The sequence below is a fragment of the Nuphar pumila genome, chromosome 3 (genome assembly GCF_984573655.1).
Source record: "Nuphar pumila chromosome 3, dmNupPumi1.hap1.1, whole genome shotgun sequence".
In the NCBI taxonomy this organism is placed as follows: Eukaryota; Viridiplantae; Streptophyta; class Magnoliopsida; order Nymphaeales; family Nymphaeaceae; genus Nuphar; species Nuphar pumila.
The window spans coordinates 20490948-20512745 of NC_143251.1; the positions used below are offsets into that span (position 1 = coordinate 20490948).

At 38.4% G+C, this 21798-nt stretch overlaps 1 protein-coding gene across 1 annotated transcript in view; it reads right to left on the bottom strand.

Annotated features, from left to right (window-relative positions):
* Window positions 1–6611: 6611 nt before the first annotated feature.
* LOC149842219 (QWRF motif-containing protein 2-like) overlaps window positions 6612–21798 on the bottom strand; it is a 79934-nt gene continuing 64747 nt past the window's right edge. Inside the window, exon 7 of the mRNA XM_089999006.1 lies at window positions 6612–6888. Coding sequence (XP_089855132.1) covers window positions 6728–6888 — 161 coding nt within the window. The 3' untranslated portion in view covers window positions 6612–6727. The remainder of the gene's footprint in view (window positions 6889–21798) is intronic.

Below are 21798 nucleotides of genomic sequence, written 5' to 3' on the forward strand. Positions count from 1 at the left end.
AAAAATCAATTGCTCATGATGTATAAAAATTTCATGTTTTATATAAAAAAACATTATCCAAAGCATAATTCATAATAAATAAACTATGTTTAATACACCCATAAGGTTTAAATGAGAAGATACAACTTACAACCATGATTTATAGTATGTGGGAGTAGGATGGTAGTCGACCCGGAGAAAATGGGGCCCCACCCTACCTCGCCTTGTTTAGATAGGGGATAGAGGACATGAAACAGGGATGGAGGCAGGGCTAAATTTACGTGTTCCCTGACCCGCCCTGCCCTATCCCCGATCTCCATTAGTAAAATAATTAAATTACTCTTTGACGGTTCAACCTCCTTCTTTAGGGATGGCAGTGAACCGGGGTGAAACAGGTGCCCGTTTGGCCTTTCTCCGTTTATACCAAAGATGAAGGCGGGGATAGAGGTTAAAATCAAAACCCATGTGAGGACGAAGGCAGAGATGGAGGGCAGAATTTTGAGACAAGGCCGGGGTGGAGACCATGTCCCTCACATTCACCCTGATCCAATGCCATCCCTATGTAAGAGTAGGTACTTCCGAAGAGATCCGTCCGTGCCAAACCCATTTGGTGCTAAACCGCGTGCTAAATGGTTTTTTAGCTTCTCGGTGCTTTTTATGCTGTTTAGGCCCTTTAAATGTGTTGGGCATGGTCGATTTACTAAGAATCCACACCTGGTTGCCTCAAAAATTTAAAAAGATTTTGGACCCTTACTTTTTTGAACTTTATAAAAAACTCACCCATGTGTTGTCATCAAACGCTTCTAAGAGCTTATCCCTATAAAATCAAGTACATATATCACATCTGTACGGTAAGAATTTAATTGATTTATTATCTTAAATATTTTGAAAGATACAAACTTTGGTGGTATGTTTGGATCACTCGGCCTTCAGTTTTTTTTAAAAAAAATTTGCATTGTTATTTTTTAACAAATATTGTACCATTATTTAATAGCTTAAGCTGGTCTTTGTCAAATATGCAGAAGCCTCAAAAGAGTTTTTTCAACAAAATGTTGATCCCACGGGAAGGCCTAGCAATTTATCTTTGGCTTTTGAGAAAATTTGGCCCAACTGATTTGCCAATAGATTTTTCCCTTTTAACTTTTATTTGTTTTTCATTGAATTGCAAATATGTACTTATATTTATAAATGGGCTTACATCATGCATTTATTCAAAGCATATTCGAGTTGTTCCGGACCGCCATGTTTTTCACCTTTTGCTTTGATGTATACACCTCTTTGGCACTCTAGAGTGCCCCACAAGGCCTTACGGCCTAAGAACCCCGTGTATTCGGACCCTCTCTTCCCCTCTTGATGTACTTTGCTTTCAAGTATCTATAAAGAAGCTTTTTGCATCTCTCTCTCTCTTTGTGCTTGTGCATATGTGTACTCTTGCTTCCGCTCGTGCGCGTGTGTTGTACATTGCTTGTGTGCTTAAAAGTCCTGCCTTCGGTGTGTGTGATTGCCCGAAGCTATGTCACAGGGGCCTTCGCTTCCCAGCTCGTGACAAGTTGGTACCAGAGCCTTGTCGACATTGGGAGTGACAATGGCGCCAAAGAAGATTGTCATGACTCCTTCAAGCAGCATGGTTCCTGCTGAAGAGGACTTCATGGCCGATGATCGGTTGTCAGCCATCTCGCGTGATGTGGCGGAGCTGACTGGGTCAGTAACCAACATGGAGAAGTTGGTTAATGGAACTTGTGTCGCTTTTAGAGATCTTAATGCAGAGATCAAGACAACAGTAGAGGGAGTGGAAGACTCGGTGGAAAGTCTTGCCACTAAACTTAACTACTTGGTGAAGGACTTTTCCACCAGATTTGATGATTTGTTGGGTCGGTTCAACATCATGGCTGCTGAATTGGATGTTGTTCGACGAAAGAATGAACAGTTAGAGCGGCAGTTGAGAACTACCCCGGTTGGCGGTGTTGCGACATATATGGATAGACCACGTTACAGGCTACCTGAGCCCGCAAAGTATAAAGGCACGCGGGACTCAAAGGATCTCAAGAATTTTATCTACGAGATGGACCAATTTCTAGAAGCTGCGAGGATAGAAGAGGACGCAGAAAGGTTGCGCACCGCAACAATGTACTTTGCGGATGAAGCGACCCTTTGGTGGAGACGTCGCTTAGGTGATGTTCGACGGGGATTGGTTGCTATAGTCTCATGGGAAGACCTCCAGAAGGAAATGCGAGACTACTTTCTACCTAAAAATCAAGAGAAAATGGCCCGAAAAAGATTATTGGCATTGAAACAGACAGGGTCAGTACATGACTATGTCAAGGCATTCTCTTCGATAATGTTGGAAGTGGAGAGAATGGATGATGAGGATCGGTTGTTTTACTTTAGCAACGGGTTGCAAGGATGGGCAAACCAAGAACTTATCCGGCATGACCCCACAACACTAGCTGAGGCGCTTGCGGTTGCAAAGAAACTTGCCGAGCTGGATAGGAATGACCCTGCATTTCAAGGCAGACAGCAAGGAAATGATCGCAACAACCGAAGGGACAATCGAAGAAACGACCAAGGACAAAATGTTGGTCGGGGAAACCAACAGAATCATGGCCGTCAAGATAGCCAAAATAATAATCAGAATTGGAATAACTTTCAGGGTGGTAATTATCATCGTCGTGACTGCCGCATCTGCCATGGGGATCATTGGCATGATACATGTCCCAATAGAAACCGCAGTCAAGGGAATGGAGATAACCGTGCACCCCGAGTTGCGAATGCTGTTCAGGGTGAGGAAGAGGATCAACTTGCAGAGGCGCCAACAATTGGCGCAATGCAGATGATGAATGCAGTAAAGGTCACAACCAGTGTGGAACCGACGGTATGCAAAGAACTGATGTATTTAGAAATTTTGCTCAACGGAAGACTTACCAAGGCATTGGTAGACACGGGTGCCACACACAATTTCATCTCGCGTGAAGAAGCAGAACGGTTGGGATTACAGTGGGAACAAAAAGAGAGTCGCATGAAAGCGGTTAATTCAGAGGCTAAAGCCATCTATGGCGTTGCTCGGGATGTACCAGTGCGGATCCACAACTGGTCAGGAAGGATCGCGTTATCAGTCGCACCCATGGATGATTTTAAAGTCATCCTCAGGATGGAATTCTTGAGAAGCAACAGGGCAGTGCCGATGCCCCACCTCAACGTTGTCAGCTTTGAGAGTGAGAGTCAGCCCTGCATGGTTACTGCGATGACAGGAAAGCCTTGTGAGCGTTTGGTGTCTGCGCTCCAGTTGAAGAGAGGCATAAAAAGTGGTGACAAAACTTTTCTTGTCACAATCCATGCTACAGATGAGGTAGAAAAAGTCGTGAATGTCCCAGAGGCCTTAGCGCCAGTATTAAAGGAGTTTGGTGATGTTATGCCCGCTGAGATGCCGAAGAAGCTACCTCCGAGGCGTGAGGTAGATCATCAGATTGAATTAATACCGGGTGCACGACCACCCGCAATGGCTCCTTATCGCATGGCGATTCCTAAGCTGCAGGAATTACGCAGACAATTGGATAGTATGCTCGAAGCAGGAATCATCCAACCATCCAAAGCTCCTTTTGGAGCGCCCGTGCTCTTTCAAGCAAAGCACGATGGGTCGAAGCGGTTGTGCGTCAACTATAGGGCACTGAACAAAATGGCGGTGAAGAACAAGTACCCGCTTCCTTTGATCGCAGACTTGTTTGATCAACTTGGGAAGGCGAAGGTCTTCTCTAAGTTGGATTTGAGATCGGACTACTGGCAAGTGAGAGTTGCAGAAAGGGATGAGGCAAAGACTACTTGTGTAACGTGATATGGAGCGTTCGAATTCCTTGTCATGCCCTTTGGCTTGACGAACGTGCATGCTACATTTTCGACCCTAATGAATAAGATCTTCTACCCGCACCTCAACAAGTTTGTCGTCGTCTATTTGGATGACATAGTGGTGTATAGCGACTCGATGGAGCAGTATGTTCAGCACCTTCAGATTGTGTTTCAGACTTTAAAGGACCACGAATTGTATGTCAAGCCAAAGAAGTGCCTATTCGGCCAAAAGAAAGTTCATTTTCTGGGGCATATTGTGGGAGGTGGCACTCTCAAAATGGACCACAAGAAGATTGAAGCTATTCAAGCATGGGAGCTGCCCTCTAAGGTTTCTGAGTTGCGCTCTTTCTTGGGGCTTGCAAATTATTACCGACGCTTCATCAAGGGATACTCGCAGATTGCGGCTGCGTTCACAGATCTGTTGAAGAAAGACAGGCCATGGCTATGGTGTGATGCATGCCAGAAGGCTTTTGATGGGTTAAAACATGCCTTGACAGAGGAGCCAGTGTTGAAGTTGTCTGACTGTCGGCAACCCTTTGAAGTGCAGACCGATGCGTCTGACTTTGCTATTGGTGGGGTGTTGCTCCAAGAAGAACATCCCATCGCATTTGAAAGCAGGAAGTTGAACGACGCTGAACGTCGATACACGGTGCACGAGCACGAGATATTGGCGGTCGTGCATTGTCTCCGCACATGGAGACACTATCTCTTGGGTTCACAATTCGTTGTGCGCACTGACAATGTTGCGACAAGCTACTTCCAAACTCAGAAGAAGCTGAGTTTAAGACAAGCACGTTGGCAGGATTTCTTGGCAGAATTCGATATGGTCCTTGAGTATAAACCAGGCAGGACCAATGTTGTGGCCGATGCCTTGAGTCGAAAGGCGGAACTTGCAGCTTTGCTCACCTGGGATGACAGTGTGAGCCAACCGACGAGCGATCTTCTTGAACAAGTGCGTGAAGCTTCAAAAAGTGACCCAATAGCTCAACAATTGATCACATTGGTGAAGGAAGGAAAGACGCAGAGATTCTGGCTAGAGGATGGTTTGCTCCGCGCCGTGGGTGATCGTCTATATATTCCGCGACAGGATACCTTGAGGAGGCGCTTGATGCACGAGTGCCATGATACTACTTGGGCGGGTCACCCAGGACAACAAAGGACCTTGGCATTGTTGGAACGTGCATTCTACTGGCCGCAGATGCGCGGTGACGTAGATGCCTATGTGCGGACTTGCTTGATTTGCCAACAAGACAAGCCCATCAATCAGAGACTCGGTGGACTACTGGAGCCCCTACCTGTGCCTAGTCGCCCGTGTGAGTGCATAACCATGGACTTCATTGTAAGCTTGCCGAAAGCACAAGGTTGCATTTCGATTTATGTGGTTGTGGATAGGTTCTCGAAGTATGCTATCTTCGTGCCTGCCCCTGCCACCTGCTCAGTCGCGGATACTGCAAAGTTATTCGTGCGGAACGTAATTAAGCATTGGGGAATTCCAGAGAGCATCGTCAATGATCGTGATGCATGCTTCACTGACAAGTTTTGGCGAGAAGTGTTTCTCTTAATGGGGATGAACTTGCATTTCAGCACAAGTTTCCACCCCCAAACCGACGGACAGACAGAGAGAATAAATGGCATGCTGGAGGAATACCTGTGGCACTTTGTCAGTACTAACCAAAGGGATTGGGTTGATTTACTTGATGCGGCTCAATTCTGCTACAACCTTCAAAAGAGTGAGTCATCCGGCCATAGTCCATTTGAAGTCGCAACTAGACAACAGTCGCAGACTCCGCACTCCCTTGCTGCGCGAGGACGTGGAAAAGCACCTTATGTATACCAGTTTGTCAGGAACTCGCAAGATCAGACAGAGTTGGCGAAGGCATAACTAAACAAGGCAACCAAGCGCATGAAGAAATGGGCAGATGAGAAGCGTCGCCCAGCAGAATTTCGAGTTGGAGACAAAGTGTTGGCCAAGCTCTTTCCTGACCGCACAACTATCTTTCAGGGCCACCACCGAGGCCTTATTCACAAGTATGATGGCCCCTTCACCATTATCAAACGTGTGGGAAACTTGGCGTACCGGCTGGACTTGCCAACAAACTTTCAAGTGCACCCGGTATTCCATATATGTAACCTGAAGCCATTCTACGAAGATGAAGGAGATCCTCAATGGAGCAGGCCTCAACGTGCTCCGATCCCGCAGCGAGCTCCTTCAGCAGTTAGTGTACCAGGCAGAGATCCAGATATCATCATCAACCATTCCAACAACTATCTAGGGGAAGTCAAAAAGTACTTAGTGCAGTGGAAATGATTGCCAGAATGTGAAGCCACTTGGGAGAAAGCCAACAACATGTTTCAGCATCGACAACTTGTAGAAGGTTACCATGAACAATTGGCGTCGAGGACGGCGCCAACTTAGGCAGGGGAGCGTGTTCCGGACCGCCATGTTTTTCACCTTTTGCTCTGATGTATACACCCCTTTGGCACTCTAGAGTGCCCCACAAGGCCTTACGGCCTAAGAACCTCGTGTATTCGGACCTTCTCTTTCCCTCTTGATGTACTTTGCTTTCAAGTATCTATAAAGAAGCTTTTTGCATCTCTCTCTCTTTGTGCTTGTGCATACGCGTACTCTTACTTCCGCTCGTGCGCGTGTGTTGTGCATTGCTTGTGCGCTTAAAAGGCATGCCTTCGGTGTGTGTGATTGCCCGAAGCTACGTCACAGGGACCTTCGCTTCCCAGCCCGTGACACGAGTAAGGGACTGAAAATTCTCCGAAGGTTCAAGACTTTCAGTCTACAAAATCACGTATAAATGGAGTGTCAAAACACCATAAATTTATTCTGCAACCATGCTTGTACAATTACTGCTTCTCATACACATTGCATTAGAGTTTAATTGCCAACTTTTCTTATTTACTCAAGTGGTACAACATTTTTTTGAGCTGCAGAGTTTTCCGAGTCCTTCACCCTCCCTTTCATATCAACCTCAAATGACCACCTTATTATTTGATGCTGAGACCTCAACAGAACTGATAAATCTCTTGTGGTGTGCTGGTCCATCCTCTCCAACAAGTCTGCAGTTCAAAAATTAGTAATAGTCAATAGGATCTCTCGTGTCCAGAAGGTGAAACAAGCTTGGCAAAATTTATATGGGCAGCAATAAGTACATGGGCGTATGTCAATATATAAAATGCAATCACAACAGGCTTCCAATTTTCACAAGTAATGATCCCTGTCTGTTTTAATTTCAAAACAAGGATTTCCCTTGTGTACAGTTAAATCGAGGAGACAATCTGTTTCCAAGCATAGATGGAATAAGAAGTGATAAAAGAATGACAATATAAGCAATTGTTAGGCTTCTTAAAACTTCATATATGGCAATATATAACTGAGATATGTGGTGTTAAGATGAATATGCACAATGACAAAGAATAGGACTAGATGAATATATGAAGACATGTTTACTAGTATTGCTAATAAATTAAAAATTAAATATTGTCACCTTAGATGTAAAGCCAAGTGTTAGGTTTTAAAGCACGTACAAGCAATCTTAAGATCAACAACAAACAAGAAAGTTCAAGCACACAAGCTTGTATTGCTTCAACTCAGAAAGATAATTAAAGTTAAAACATATTACATGTGTATTCCAATAAGGTTTGTTTGACCTAAATAAAGGATAAATGGTGTAAGTCCCTAACATAGAAACAATATTTACAGTAACAGTTGCATAGCATCTCTCTTTTTTCTCTTGTTCCAATTCTAAGATCCGACTTAATTACAAAACTCAATTGTAAGTAAACTCCAAAACTAAGCTCCAGAAAACTATGAGGACATGAACGAAAGAACAACCTAATATTCCAAGTCAAAATTATAAACTATGTCAAGCTCTTGCAAAAATCCTGTAGTTACAGGGATTTCTTAGTTTAGATACTCACTAAATGATAGTCCTAATACATAGAACTTGAGCGCAAAATTACTAGGATAAAAAAACAGTACAATCCTGGAATTTAAAAACCTCAAATTCTTAGGAGTACATGATAAAAAATTGTCTTCTAAAATGTCACTTCCATCAAACAAGAAATACATTCTCAACAGGGTTTCGGACTCGCAGGTGTTTGACTATTTTTTCCTGCAATGTTAGAGCTATTGAGCTAAGCTGAAGCTTATTTATAAAAAAAATATATTCTTTTGAAGTTGGAAACATTAGAATTCTGCTCAAAACAAATATGTGACTATTTGGTAGCATCAGGCGATGAGCAAGAGAGCGAAAGAACGAGAGAAATGGGGTCGAGTTGCTTCAGGCGATGAGCAAGATAGGGAAAGAGCGAGACAAATGGGGGTCTAGAGAGGGAAAGAGCGAGAGAGATGGGGGTCGAGCTGCGTCGGGCTTGGTGGCGACTGGGGTTCCGGTGCTGCGAGAGAGAGAGAGAATGAAAGAGAGACTTAGCTGAGGGTTTGGGGAGCCGTGTTCTGAAGAGAGAGAGAGAGAGAGAGAGAGAGAGAGAGCAGAGGGTTTGGCGAGCAGGTGGGGAGGCGAGATGGGTTTCGGGGAACTGTGATCTAGAGAGAGAGACCGGGGTGATCCGGGACGACGATCGTGGGAGGGGATCCAACGGTGCTTGGCTCAGGGGAGGTTCAGGCCGCCGATGATGATGGTCCGACGCTGAGGGGGCTCCGGCATGGTGGGAGGGAAGGAGAGGGAGAGAGAGGGGGGAGCATGCGGGAATGGGGGACAAAGGGTAAAAAGTAGGTTTAAGTAAGGTTATTGCTGGCCATTGGATCTGAATGAGATCCAACGGCCAAAAGGGTTAGGTCGTGGTCATTCTCAAAATGATCATGCTCCTGCCACTTAATCGGGGTCTCTCTCCCTATATATATATATACCACCTACTGCGTGCCTATCGAGCGTTGGAAAGATTTTGTGAGAATCTACTTTTAAATCTAACACCAAGTTAGATTTTCATAAGATTAAAAAATCAACGATTTATAATATAAAAAATATTCAATACTTAAAAATATTATTTTTCCTCTAAAAAACATGATTCAAGTGTAATTTTTTAGTCAATCGATTATATGCTAGGGTCAGAATTTTTGAAAACAATTTGAAAACCCTTATCCAAGCTCGATAGTTACTAATAAGCACAAAAAGTATTAGACACCTATATATATAAAGGTATAAGACCTTTAGCGACGATAAAAGTCGTTGCTAAAGGTTGCATACCTTTTATCGCCACTAAAGGTGCTATTTGATGTTGAGTGTTTATCGTGTTCGCGATAGACGCTCAAAGCGAGTTCATTCTGATCATGTTCAAAAGTCAAAAGTGAACATGCACCTGCACATTTTTGTATAATGTTATAATATTCCAAAGACTTTTAGATTCTCAGTGCAAGTTTGCATCAAATAACACCTTTAGCAGCCATAAAAAGTCATTTCTAAAGGTTCATACTTTTAGTGTCTACTTTTTGTTGTTAAAGGTATTATGCAAAAATCATGATGCTAGCCCGAGTTCGTTTTAGTCATATTCAAGAGTATTTATACATCTACGCACTACTCTCTCTCTCTCTATAGAGAGAGAGAGTAATGAGTCTGTGCTAAATCGTGTGCTAAATGAGTTTTTTTAGCTTCTTTGATGGTTTTTATGCGGTTTCAACCCAATAAGTGTGTTGGGCATGATTGATTTATTAGGAATCCACACCTGGATCATGTGTTTTCAATGAAAAAAAAATGATGTTTAGAGCTTTAAAAGTTTATAAAGATTTTGGATGGTTGATCTTGAACTTTATAAAAACCCACTGATGTGTTGAAATCAAACGCTTCAAGAGCTGAAAATAAAATCAATTACATAGATCACATCTATACGGTTAAAATTTAAAAATAAAATCAATTACATAGATCACATCTATACGGTTAAAATTTAAAAATAAAATGAAAAAAACCCTGAAAACCTGTTTAACATCAAATGGGTTTACCACCAACCCATTTCTCTCTCTCTCTCTCTCTCTCTATATATATATATATATATATATATATATATATATATATATATATATATATATATATATATATACAGCCCTTCACAACGTTATACCGTTTGTGGAAGACATCTTTTTCGTAAAAAAAGGTTTGTTTGATATTAATAAATGGGACATGTCAGAACAGGGTTTTGTCTCACTTGATAAAAGGCGTTTAAGAACGCTCTACGTGGGACTTTGTCATCTAGTGGGTACAGGTGGGAGTTGAGGTGGAGTTTTCCGTACTGGCGATTATTGATTGTGATTAATTCGCCTTTGAGAGAGCTTTATTCAGCAGTGGGGGCCCGACGTTTCAGATATTGGTATCGTACGACCTATTTATTGTCCAACCCCATTATTAAAAGCTAAAGTCTCTCTTTTTTATATATATATATATATATCACTTCAGAAAATAACCAGAGCAAACTTGCACAGAAGCCTGAGATTCTGCACATAGCACCTTTAGCAACACTTTTAGCTGTGATAAAACCGAAAGCAGAAACACTATCACTGAGCGTCCATCGCCCTCAACGAAAGTTCGAAAGATTATGCACCAACACACTACTCATATTATATATATATATATATATATATATATATATATATATATATATATATATATATATATATATATATATATATATATATATATATATATGTGATTTTGTATGCTTGAATATTTACTAAACTTTTGAGCCATTGGTTTTCAAGCCTTAAAACACCTTTCTTATACATCCTAATTGGATGATCTAAGAGTCTGTTTTTAAAATTTAAAATAAAAATAAAAAACTGTAAAAATCTCAGTGCATACTAGTTTACATGTTTTGATGGTTTACATGTTTCAGTTACCTTATACACATGTATATATATAAGTTAACATTTGCTCATGTTGACATTACCTATAAATGAGTTTTTCTTCTTTTTTTTTTCATGAAACTGAACCTTTCAGATGTGATCCACATGTTTTAGGTTAGTGGAGGTCAGCTCTTAGATCGTCCAATTATGATGTTGCATTTTCTTGCAAGGCATTTTAATTTTTATGTTGATGGGAAAGGATGTCATTTCATGTGAAAATGGCTCCATTTTCCATGGGGCAAATGGGCCCTAAATGAAGATTAACTATGGTTTTCAAAAGATAGAGCAAAACCAACTTATTAGGAATATTTGTCTAAGAAATGAGTGCTAGTTTTTTTTTTTAAGTCAAGTTGGGGTTAGGCAGACCCCTACAAGTTATATAACCATACCATTTGGTTTTGAACCTACAACGTCCCAACACAAGGTGATATGCACTAGCTGCTCCTACCTGACAAGCAGAGCTCCATATCAGTAACGAGTGATACTTCATTATACCTGGTGTGTGACATGAGTAGGCATAAATTGTTGGCTTAAAATGGATCAAGAAAGAGCCACTTACCTGATGCGGTTATGGACGATTCCAATGACACTTCGGTGGAGGTGGGTGATTGACATTCTCCTTAACCAATCAACACCTTTAATGAGTTGAGACTAGAATGTTGAGAGGTGAGCAGGACCCTTGAACCCTAGAAACAGTGAGAGGCTGATAACACGTAGGTAGTACCTATCACGCTACTATGGGCCTCCTATTTATAAGGAAATCTAGAGGGAGGTTCATAATGAGAGATCCATAATGGGCATACATGAACAATTATAAGGCCTCATAACTATTTTGTAAACCCCCTAAACCCAAGAGTCTCTCCCATGCATGTCCCTTGATGTGCCCATGTCAATATGGGTCATATCCAGGTTGTCGATCCGATCAAAAATTCAATATTCTCACTTGACCCATTGACACATGAAAAAATACTTCATCGAGGTTCATTACTGTTATCTTGATTCAATTTTTATGTTGGTTCACATATTATCCTGTAACACAAGAATGAATCATACGAGTCGTGAAAATGAATACCTCTATATGATATGTCATATTTTCATGTACTACAATATTATTCATTTTAAGTGTTTAGCATGTTAAGAATATCTTTATGAATAGGTTGGTCTCTAACTCATTCTATTGATCTTTTTTAATATTGTTATTTTGTTATTCTCTCTTCAAAATGAGTGACACTTTACACAAAATCAACAATGCACAAAAATCATAGAAAATTAATTTAGTTTCATAATGTATTGTCATACATAAGAAGGAATCAAATAGACCCATTCTCATTGCATGTTGAGAATATAACTTTGGTGCTAGTCCTTTAGTAAGAAGATCTGCAGTCATTTTCTTTATACCAATTGTGTTAATATACATTAAATGGTTCTCATTCATTTATTTAACAATAAAGTAATTTAACTCTATATGTCGACATGAGGTGAAGCTCTTGTTTTTATTCAAGAAAGATACAACAACTTTATTATCACAAAAGATCTTCATTGGCCTTTCAATAGAGTCCACAACACCAAGACCCATAATAAAGTTTCTGATCCATATGGCCTGAGACAAAGTCTTGTATCGAGCAATAAATTCCGCCTCTATGGTGTGAGCTACAATTGTAGACTATTTTCGTTTCTCTATGAGATGACAACACCTACCAATAGAAAGACATATCCAATAGTAGACTTTCTACTATCGAGACATCCTTCTAAGTCTGCATCAGAGTATCTAACGACCTCCAGGTGGTCAACCTTTTTGTAGGTCAACATATAATCTTTCGTTCTTAGTAAATAGCGCATGACCTTTTTCGCAACCTTCCAGTATGCAATGTTTGGATTGGACTGATATCTACCAAGCATCCAAATAGCAAAAGCGATGTTTGGTTATGTCCAAGTCTTCTCATATTGCAAACTCTCAACCGTCGAAGCATACAAGATGCTTGCCTTCTGAGCTTTTTTATTATCATCATGAGGATAGTCATTTAGGCTTAATTTATTTCCTTTTACTATGGGTGTCAAACCAAGAGAGCAATTCTTTATCTCTTATCTTTTAAGAACTTTAAGAATATAAGATTTATGAGAGAGGCCAAGTACACCCTTAGTTCTATTACGACATATCTTAATTCCAATGACATAAGTGGCCTCACCCATGTCATTTATATCGAAATGAGAAGAAAGAAATTCTTTTGTTTCATGTAGCATAACCAAATCATTAGTCATAAGAAGAATATCTTCAACATACCAAACTAAAATTAAGAATTTACTTCCATTAGCCTTAAGGTATATACACTGATCAATAATATTTTTAGTGAATCCAAAATTTAAAATCACTTAATTGAACTTTTTATACCACTAGATGAGGGCTTATTTAAGTCTATAAATTGATTTTTTTAATTTGCAAACTAAATTGTTTGAGTCATCTATACCGAAACTAGAAAGTTGTTGCACATATACCTCATCTTTCATATCACCATTTAGGAAGGTTGTTTCCATATCTATTTGATGTAGCTCTAAATCAAAATGAGCTACGAGGGTCATGATTATTCTCAATAATTCTTTAGTTGAGATATGAAAAAAGGTTTTATTATAATCAATGCCCTCCATTTGAGTGAATCCTTTTGCAACAAGCCCAACCTTGTACCTCTCCACTCACCCTTTTTTAATATATGCATTGTAGTCCTAAAAGCTTCACCCTATAAGGTCAAGGAAAGGTTTGAGTGATTTAACTTCGCTCAAACCATTTTTTTAAGCGTACATTTTTTTTTTGCTACATAATTTTGGTATGCACTACCAGGCATGGTGTATTGAGACAAAATGTCTTCCTCCTTTAGAAACTGAGCTAATGACCCTTTTTTTGTCTCATCTCAGTAAAATGACCATAATATTCACTACCTCTATCAAATCTAACCACTTTTATAACTTCTACCGCTATCAAAACTTTCTTGAAGTCCTTAAAAACTTGAAAGACCTAAGATTTCTCAAATAACAAGTAAAGATACATATATTGTAAGTAATCCTCTATAAAGGTGATAAAATATTTTTCACCCGTATAACACAAGAAAAATGACCCGCAAACATTCATATGCACAATCTCTAGTTTTTTATTACTGCATTTGGCATCTTTCTAATATGTGTTGGACTGCTTAACATTTATGCAGTCAATACATGGTTCTTTATTCGTGAAGTTAAGGGATCCAAAAATCCCTTCTTTCACAAGTCTTTGAATTCTCTCTGTTGAAATGTGTTCTAACCTTCAATGCCAAAGTAAATAGGATTGATCGTCCTTTAAACTACGTTTATTGTTAATCATTGTATTCTCAATGGAGTGAGATACCTAGATATGTAGTTTGGCTCTCAAATGATACAAATCATCACATACATATGTAGAACCAACAAAAATAGACTTTTTAAAATAATAAGATTTGAATTTTTAAAATTAAATATAAAACCAAACTTATCAGGTTTTGAAATAGAAATAAAGTTTCGACTATTAGGATGAAATATAAAATGTATCAACCAAATCCAAAATGAATTCAGACTCCAACACAACTATGCAGTTCTTAACGTTCTTCACATGCGAAGACATCTTGTTTTTTGAGAAGCTTCTTTCATGCTCTATTGGTTCTCTTTTATTGAAAAATACTTGCAAAAGTTGGCAATATGCATCGTAGCATCAAAATCAATCCACCAACTATGCAATGAAACATATATTAAATTGCACTCATGAAAAACAAATGACATGTTACATTTCTTCTCGAGTCATTTCTTATGGTTCAAGCTATTCACTTTCTTATATTCTTTCTTCTTAGAAAAGAAGCACATTATAGAAAAATCTCTGGACTGAGATTTGACATTCGCCTAAGACTTATAACTCTTTTTAGAATTTTTTTTTTTTTGCTTTTCTTCTTAAAAGAATCCTAAACTTATAAAATTTTCATGAATTATCTAGTAAATAAAGAAAAAAATTTACTATTGCTCCTAACCGAGCAGGAATCTGAAATATCAATTTGAGCGAAATTAAAACTTTCAAGGATTTTAAAAGTTGCAATTTAAAATCTATTTAGATTTGGACTTTTGGATCTCGATCCTATAAAGATTTGAACTCCATTATTTAAGTTAAGTGAATCTTGTATCTGAATCTGGATCTCAAGATGATCCAAAATCTATTAGAGAAAATAATTGGGTTTGGTATTTGGATCTGGATTTCAAGAGGAATCAAAATTTACTTTGGATTTGGATAGGGTATGGGTTTGATCCAAATATAATTGGTTCTAATTTAAATTCAGGATTGAATCAAAAATATAAAATTGGGTTTTAATTAAATATTTTAAAATTTAGTGTTAGATAATATATTTATTTAATATATATATATATATATCACTTAAGAGTTAACAAACTATCTTAATGGTTTTTTCTAAAATTAATCTAAGCTATGTAATAAATAAACTAAACTAAATGGTAAAATAATAAATAATAAAAAAGAGACGAGAGTGAGTCGGCCCTCACTAGTGGGCTCCACCTTAAAATTAATAAGGACCGACATATGATGAGAGGAAGAAGAAAGGGTGGGTCTACCCTCCATCTTCTCTAAAGGAGTTAAAATATCAAACAAGAAATTAATAAAGCAAATGTAATAAAGAAAATAATGAAAAGTGGCATTAAAAAGTCAATTTAATGACATGGGAAGAATAAGACACCCCAAACCTCACCCTTTTCACATTTAATGAGGCTCTATAGAGAGAGCTTCACACACGATAGGCCTCTCCCTCTCCTCTTTAAGTGATGAAAAGAAATGAAAATAATAATAATAATATAAGGTATATTTTAATGTATTGAATGTAATAATTGTATTTTAAAGTCAGTTGAATGACTTGAAAGGTGAAGAGACCCCGACATGATGAGCTCTTTCCCTCCCATCTCATTTAATGGAGGGAGTCCCATACGTTTAAGGTCTTTCTCTCTCTCTCTCTCAACCCTCTCATTTGCCTCTCATATTCTATCCCTCTTCTCTCACATATCTCCTCTCTATTTCAAACCCCTCCTTTCATAACGTAAGAGTGAGGAAAATTTTAGTTGGTTGGAACTCAGAGTGGTTCGAAACATTACACGCGATGATCATCCGATCTTTTCAACACACGAGTTAAGGATCTTCTTCCAAGAATGCGTAGGTAACGGGCCATCATGTAGGATTATGTCGGACCGTCCTCAGTTATGCTGGTCAATCGGCTTCTTGGTTGAGATGGACGACATATAAAGGATGATCGCAGCCCACCATGTGTACATGTGATTAGAACCCTGTAAATGAAATATATATACATATATATAGCCTTTATTAGTTTCACAAAAAAAAATTCTAAGCTATTCGTTTCGTGTTAATTGTGTGCTCATCTATGATCACCCTTCACCTAGGCATGCAAGGTTGCTTAGGAAGTGCCAAGGCATGCTTTTAGCTGCATAGCAATTGGGTTATATGTTTAGATTGTAAAAATGAGTAGGGACACAACGTCTTTCCTTTCCAGTTTGTTTTATACATATCTATAAGTCATAAGTATGGACATTTTAGTTGTTCTTGTTTTGCTTTGTTGTAACCCTAATAAAGGGGTATTCCTAGTGCATTCTCTATTTTGAGTTTAGTGAAGGAATAGCAAGACCTGATAGAAAACTCTTCACACCTTCCCTTCTTACTTTCTATGACTTGGCACAATTCTGAAATACCGTTTTCAAAAAAGAAAATATAAATATCGGCTGATCGGATGGGTTCACCAGCGCCGAGACGGCTGCCCATTTCATGTGTAAATTAGTGCCTGCTGCATCCCAGTAGCAGATCATGCACCAAATAAAAGAAAGTGTAATATTGACTGACTGACTGGGTTGCTGACCCAATCAGTTTGCAGCCAATCCTAGTCGAGCTCGAACAGAACAAGGGGACCAGCAGGGTACGCCATGGTTGTGACTGCAGCAGGCTGCAGTCCAAAAAAAAAAATTTATGTAGGCAGGCTGGGTCTATCAACCCCAGCCGACAAAAAATGGGAGGGCAACATGGTGTTGCTGCACTGCTGGACACAGCAGTGTCAGGCTGCTGCGTTGAGTGGTGGCAGCAGGTGTTGCACCTTCAGCAGTGCAGCAGGTTGAGTCTGCTTAGCCCTGACACAAAGAAAAAAATATATATATATATAATATATATATATTACGAATTAAGGGAAAGAAAAAAATATATAATATACATTTGTATAGGACTCAAAGAGAGAGAGAGAGAGATAAAGAAAAAAAAAGATCTTTTGGGTTGTATGTCAATGGAAACTGCTTGAATAAGCATAAGTTCAATAAGTATAGATCTTGAATGTTTGTATTGGACGATAATCCAAAGAAAATTATAAATCGAATAAGCTTGCTTGCCATTTTATGCGAAAATGTGCATGCGGGTGTAACTTCACAATCATGGCTTAATTAATGCTTTATGCTTAAATGAAAGCATTACTTACATGAAAGGTTTGTAAAATACATATTTTGATAAAATTGTGATGCTTGAATTGTTTGCAAATGCTTCATGGTTTAAAGGACATGAACGGGTTTCATTCGTGAACCTTGTCCTATAGAATGTATGATTTATAGATGTGTTGTATTGCAACAAATGTTTGTAGGGCCATGCCCAGAACCAAAGATGAGCATAAGGTTCTACAAAACCTTTGGGGTGCCACACGAGCACTCGCGATAATTTGTGTGTGCCTTGCCCAAAATTGGGTGGACGGTTGAACAAAACTAATGGGGTACGAAGCATACGCCCAAGTTATTTAATTAAATAACTATATATACACAAACCTAAGTAAATGCCTGGCTGATTTAAATGTATTGGGGCATTCTTCGTTGATAAATACACCAAAAGCTCACTTGATGGGTGATCTGAATGTATAAAAAATAAATATAATATTCCCGATTACACCCTTGGTATGTTCTACATTCTGTCATTTAATGTTGATGAGTTTGTGTACCTTAAAGCGATACTCGGGTTCTCAAAATCCTATTATGAGCGACAATAGCTCGATGGTCCTCTACCCATATAATTAGGAAACCCAGACTACTCAATCTTTGTCTTAAAGCATAAGGTAACACTTAGTTCTAAAGCTTTTAATAATGCAGAAATTCTTCTGATGTTAGATGTCATTGGAAACCCAGATGGATGTCTTGATTAAGGCCATACATGATCTCATTGGAGTAGTTCATAGTTCATTAGCAGGCTACTACCATCTGAGATCTGCAGTTGATAGTCTGAGAAAGTGTCAATCCGAGAGTTGTAGATGAATTGAGAACCCATCCGGAACTCAATTGTTGGTGGTGTCGTCACGGTTTGGAGGGACAGACTTACCCTCATAATATAGAGGGTTGTCTCACCACCCTATTTGGGACTACCAAATAAGGAAGAAGGTGGATAGGAAGCGTACTATTGTGACAACCCTCGCCAATGATGTTTCAAGTCACTCGGTGGGATGTACTCTTTACGATACTATGGTGATAAATAGTTGCATAAATATTTACACTTATTGCAGAAAACCTTGACTAATATGGCAAATGAGTCATTGTGCGAATAACAACAAAAATGATAATGTGAACACAAACACGAACCCTACTAATGACTAACAAGCACAAAGAGGCTTCGTCATAGATGCTCTTAACAACTTGGTGTAGACAATAAACACTCACATCTAGAATCAAGGTGCATAGGTCATAATGGTCCAAGTAGACCCCAACCATGGTCAGGTAACTTACGAGAAGTTCCTAAAATTGGACACACGTATATATTCAGCGAAAACTGATCCCGAGGTAGTCGAGAGTTGGGTCGAGGAGATCATGTGAGCCTTCCACGTATTGCATGTACCTGAAGTCCAAAAAACTAATTTTGACACTTATTGGTTGAAAGGAGAGGCACAAAAGTGGTGGAATATTGTCCTAACAGTTTGCTTTATTGGAGCAGGACCAATCCCTTGGGTTGAGTTGATGGTGATTTTTTTAGACACTTATTCTCTTTAACATGCGCAAGAGTGGAAGCAACAAATGTTTTTGGAGCTCACTGAGGGCAACATAAGTTTTGCGGAATATACCTCAAAGTTCAGAAGCTTGGAACGCTATTGCCTAAATTTATTCACCGACAATAAGGCTAGGGCAACTAAGTTCGTAAGAGGGCTTAAGGATACCGTAGCAACACCAAAAGCAACAACAACATCAGAACACCCAAAATAAGGTTCAAGGGTGAGTTTATGCCACTACCGCAGAACAGTTGAAGAAAGGTGACTTGGTGCAAGGTATAATTTTTGTTGTTGGTCATGCTGCACTTGCTTCTTTGATTGCGGAGCTACATACTCCTTTATATTATTCAACTTTACAAAACAACTTAGGGTATACAAAAAACCATTAAATCATGCTTTGTATGTATATAACCTTATAGGTGTCAATTCAGTGTGTATAATATATGTACCCAATATAAAATGTTGAGTTAGATGGGCATAATCTACCCCATTATTCATGTTGTGATCTTGGGTATGGACTGGTTGTATAAACACTATGCATGTGTAATGTGTCATAAAGAAAAGGTCTCGTTGACTCGACCTGAATGCCCAAAAATAGAATTTAGACTCTCAAGACCTGTTATTGAGATTCGAGTCATCTCCACATTGAAGACCCAAAAATATATATCGAAAGGATGTGTTGTTTTTCTAGTTAGTGTAACATTAGCGGACTCAAAATCAGTACCAATTGAATAGTTGAAAGTTGTTCCAGAATTTTTGGAGGTATTTTTAAAAGAATTGCTTGGACTTCTTCCATCATGGGATATGGAGTTTGTGATCAAATTAGTACCAGAAACAACTCCTATCTCCAAAGCTCCCTATCAGATGGCACTGGCAAAACTCAAGGAGTTGAATAAGCAAGTACAAGAATTGATAAATAAGGGTTTTATATGACCCAATGTGTAACACCTCAATTTTTATAACCCAAAAAATAGTGGATTTTTTTTAAATACTTTTAACTATTTAACAAATAACAACAGAAAAATACATCAGGTCAAAAATTTGGCATGCTACTTCACATAATCATTTGCAGTCATATAATTGTAGAGTTAAAATAGATTTCAAATTAAATATGACAATAAAATTTAAATAGCCACACATGTCCAGAATTAATTACATTCAACCTTAACTCAAAATATAAAATTTATCAGAGTCCAAAACATCCATAAGACAAAGAAAGGTAGGCTCGGTCCCCGTCACAACCTCCCGTCTTCGCTAATAAGTACCTACTCACTTCCTAAAAAAATTTAAAATCAGAAGGGTCAGACACAACTTGTCTCAGTAGGATAGATTATACTAAACTTGTAAAACAGAAATACAAAACAAGAAATTCATCTAATTTTTCATAGTAAATTAAATCTAAGTGACTAATCATGCATTTTAATTTAAGCAACAAGTACAGAAACTAGTAAATTTAAATAAATATATATTATTCATTTTTAACTCAAATCAAATATAATGCATGAACAGATAAAATGTATGAATTTACTATATGCAGAAATCATTGAATGCGTGTTCAAATTTTTGTCTTTAATTACATGATCTTTCTTAAATGATGCATGCAATGCCTAACTAATGCACATACATCTTATGTTTCACTTCTTAGCCCTGTGGATACAACACAGGCATAAACCTGATGCAGGGTTGTGGCTCAGACAGTGTTTTACGTACAGGGGTGACTTTAGCCTGGCTAAGCACCTTTCACCAGTTCTGGGTGCAGGACGACAAGAGAGAGAGAGACTCCTAATACCACCATCTTGATGCATCAGAATTTCATTCATGAGTTTCTTACCCTCTACACCGCAGTCTATTGCAGAGGTTTTCCCTGTCTTTATAGGTGAGGAGGAGTAACCTTCTGTACTCAAACAGAGTTTCACGAAGTCGAATGTACCACTTGCTCTCTCTTTGCAAACTCTCATTTTAATGTCGCATGTTTTAACTTGATTACTTTAATGACTTACATGCAATATTATGAATGAATCTGTTATAAGGAGTCGATCACTTCTCAAGCAATGGATGCATTTATAAAGCACAATATTTAAAAAATATTTTATTTATTCATGTTTCCAAACAGGAACATGTGCATTTGCATAAATGCAAAATTTCATTCATTACTTGGTATACATCTATTTATACATGAGAACCTCATCATCATCAATATAATCATGAGAGTTTGATACAAATCTCAGCATGGATTTCATGAACATAAACACTTTACACAGGTTTGGACTCTTCGGTCCTTTGTATGTGTATAGCCCCCTTTCGGGCAAACGTATTTATTATCCTTTTTTTTATCATGCAAACATGTCTTATCATAGGCACTTCACACCCTGCATAAAATATGATATTTACTTGCATGCACATTCTAAAATAACTTAATTTATAAAATATGCAAAGTACACAAATATTGGAGTTCGGCCCTTAGACCGATTTCGATTTGCAAAATCCTCAATTCTGACCAACTGTTATAGAATTAACAAAAAAATTTACATTCAGTGAACAAAGCTAAAATTTTCATAGATCATAGAAAATTTTGTCAACTTCCCGTAGGTGCAAATCGTTCATAAAAAATCCTTTGTATGAGGGAGTTACAAATGTTTTACTACATACATGTCAGACTATATTTCAATTGTTGCCGAACCGTGCTCAGACTATGAACAGAGCTAAAAATTTCACAGAAGATAAGAAATTTTGTTAGCTTTCCAAAGCAACAAACTGCACATTAAAAATTTTTCGGACGAGAGAGTTCTGAGTGTTTTACTGGCCGAATGTCTGGCCAAAAAAACTGTAATTTTGGGTCTATGCATTCGGGTGGGCCTAAACTGGGTTACCCGAATTCGTACACCCATAAATTTTTTGATATAATATAATTAAAAACCATAATAAAACTACACATCTAGGTCTAATCTAATATCCCTAAGACAAATCATATTTTTTCTCAGCCTTTTGGCTAGAAAAAATGACATGTCTCTCACATCCATTATTTCCTAGGAAATTAATTTAGAAAAATACATAATT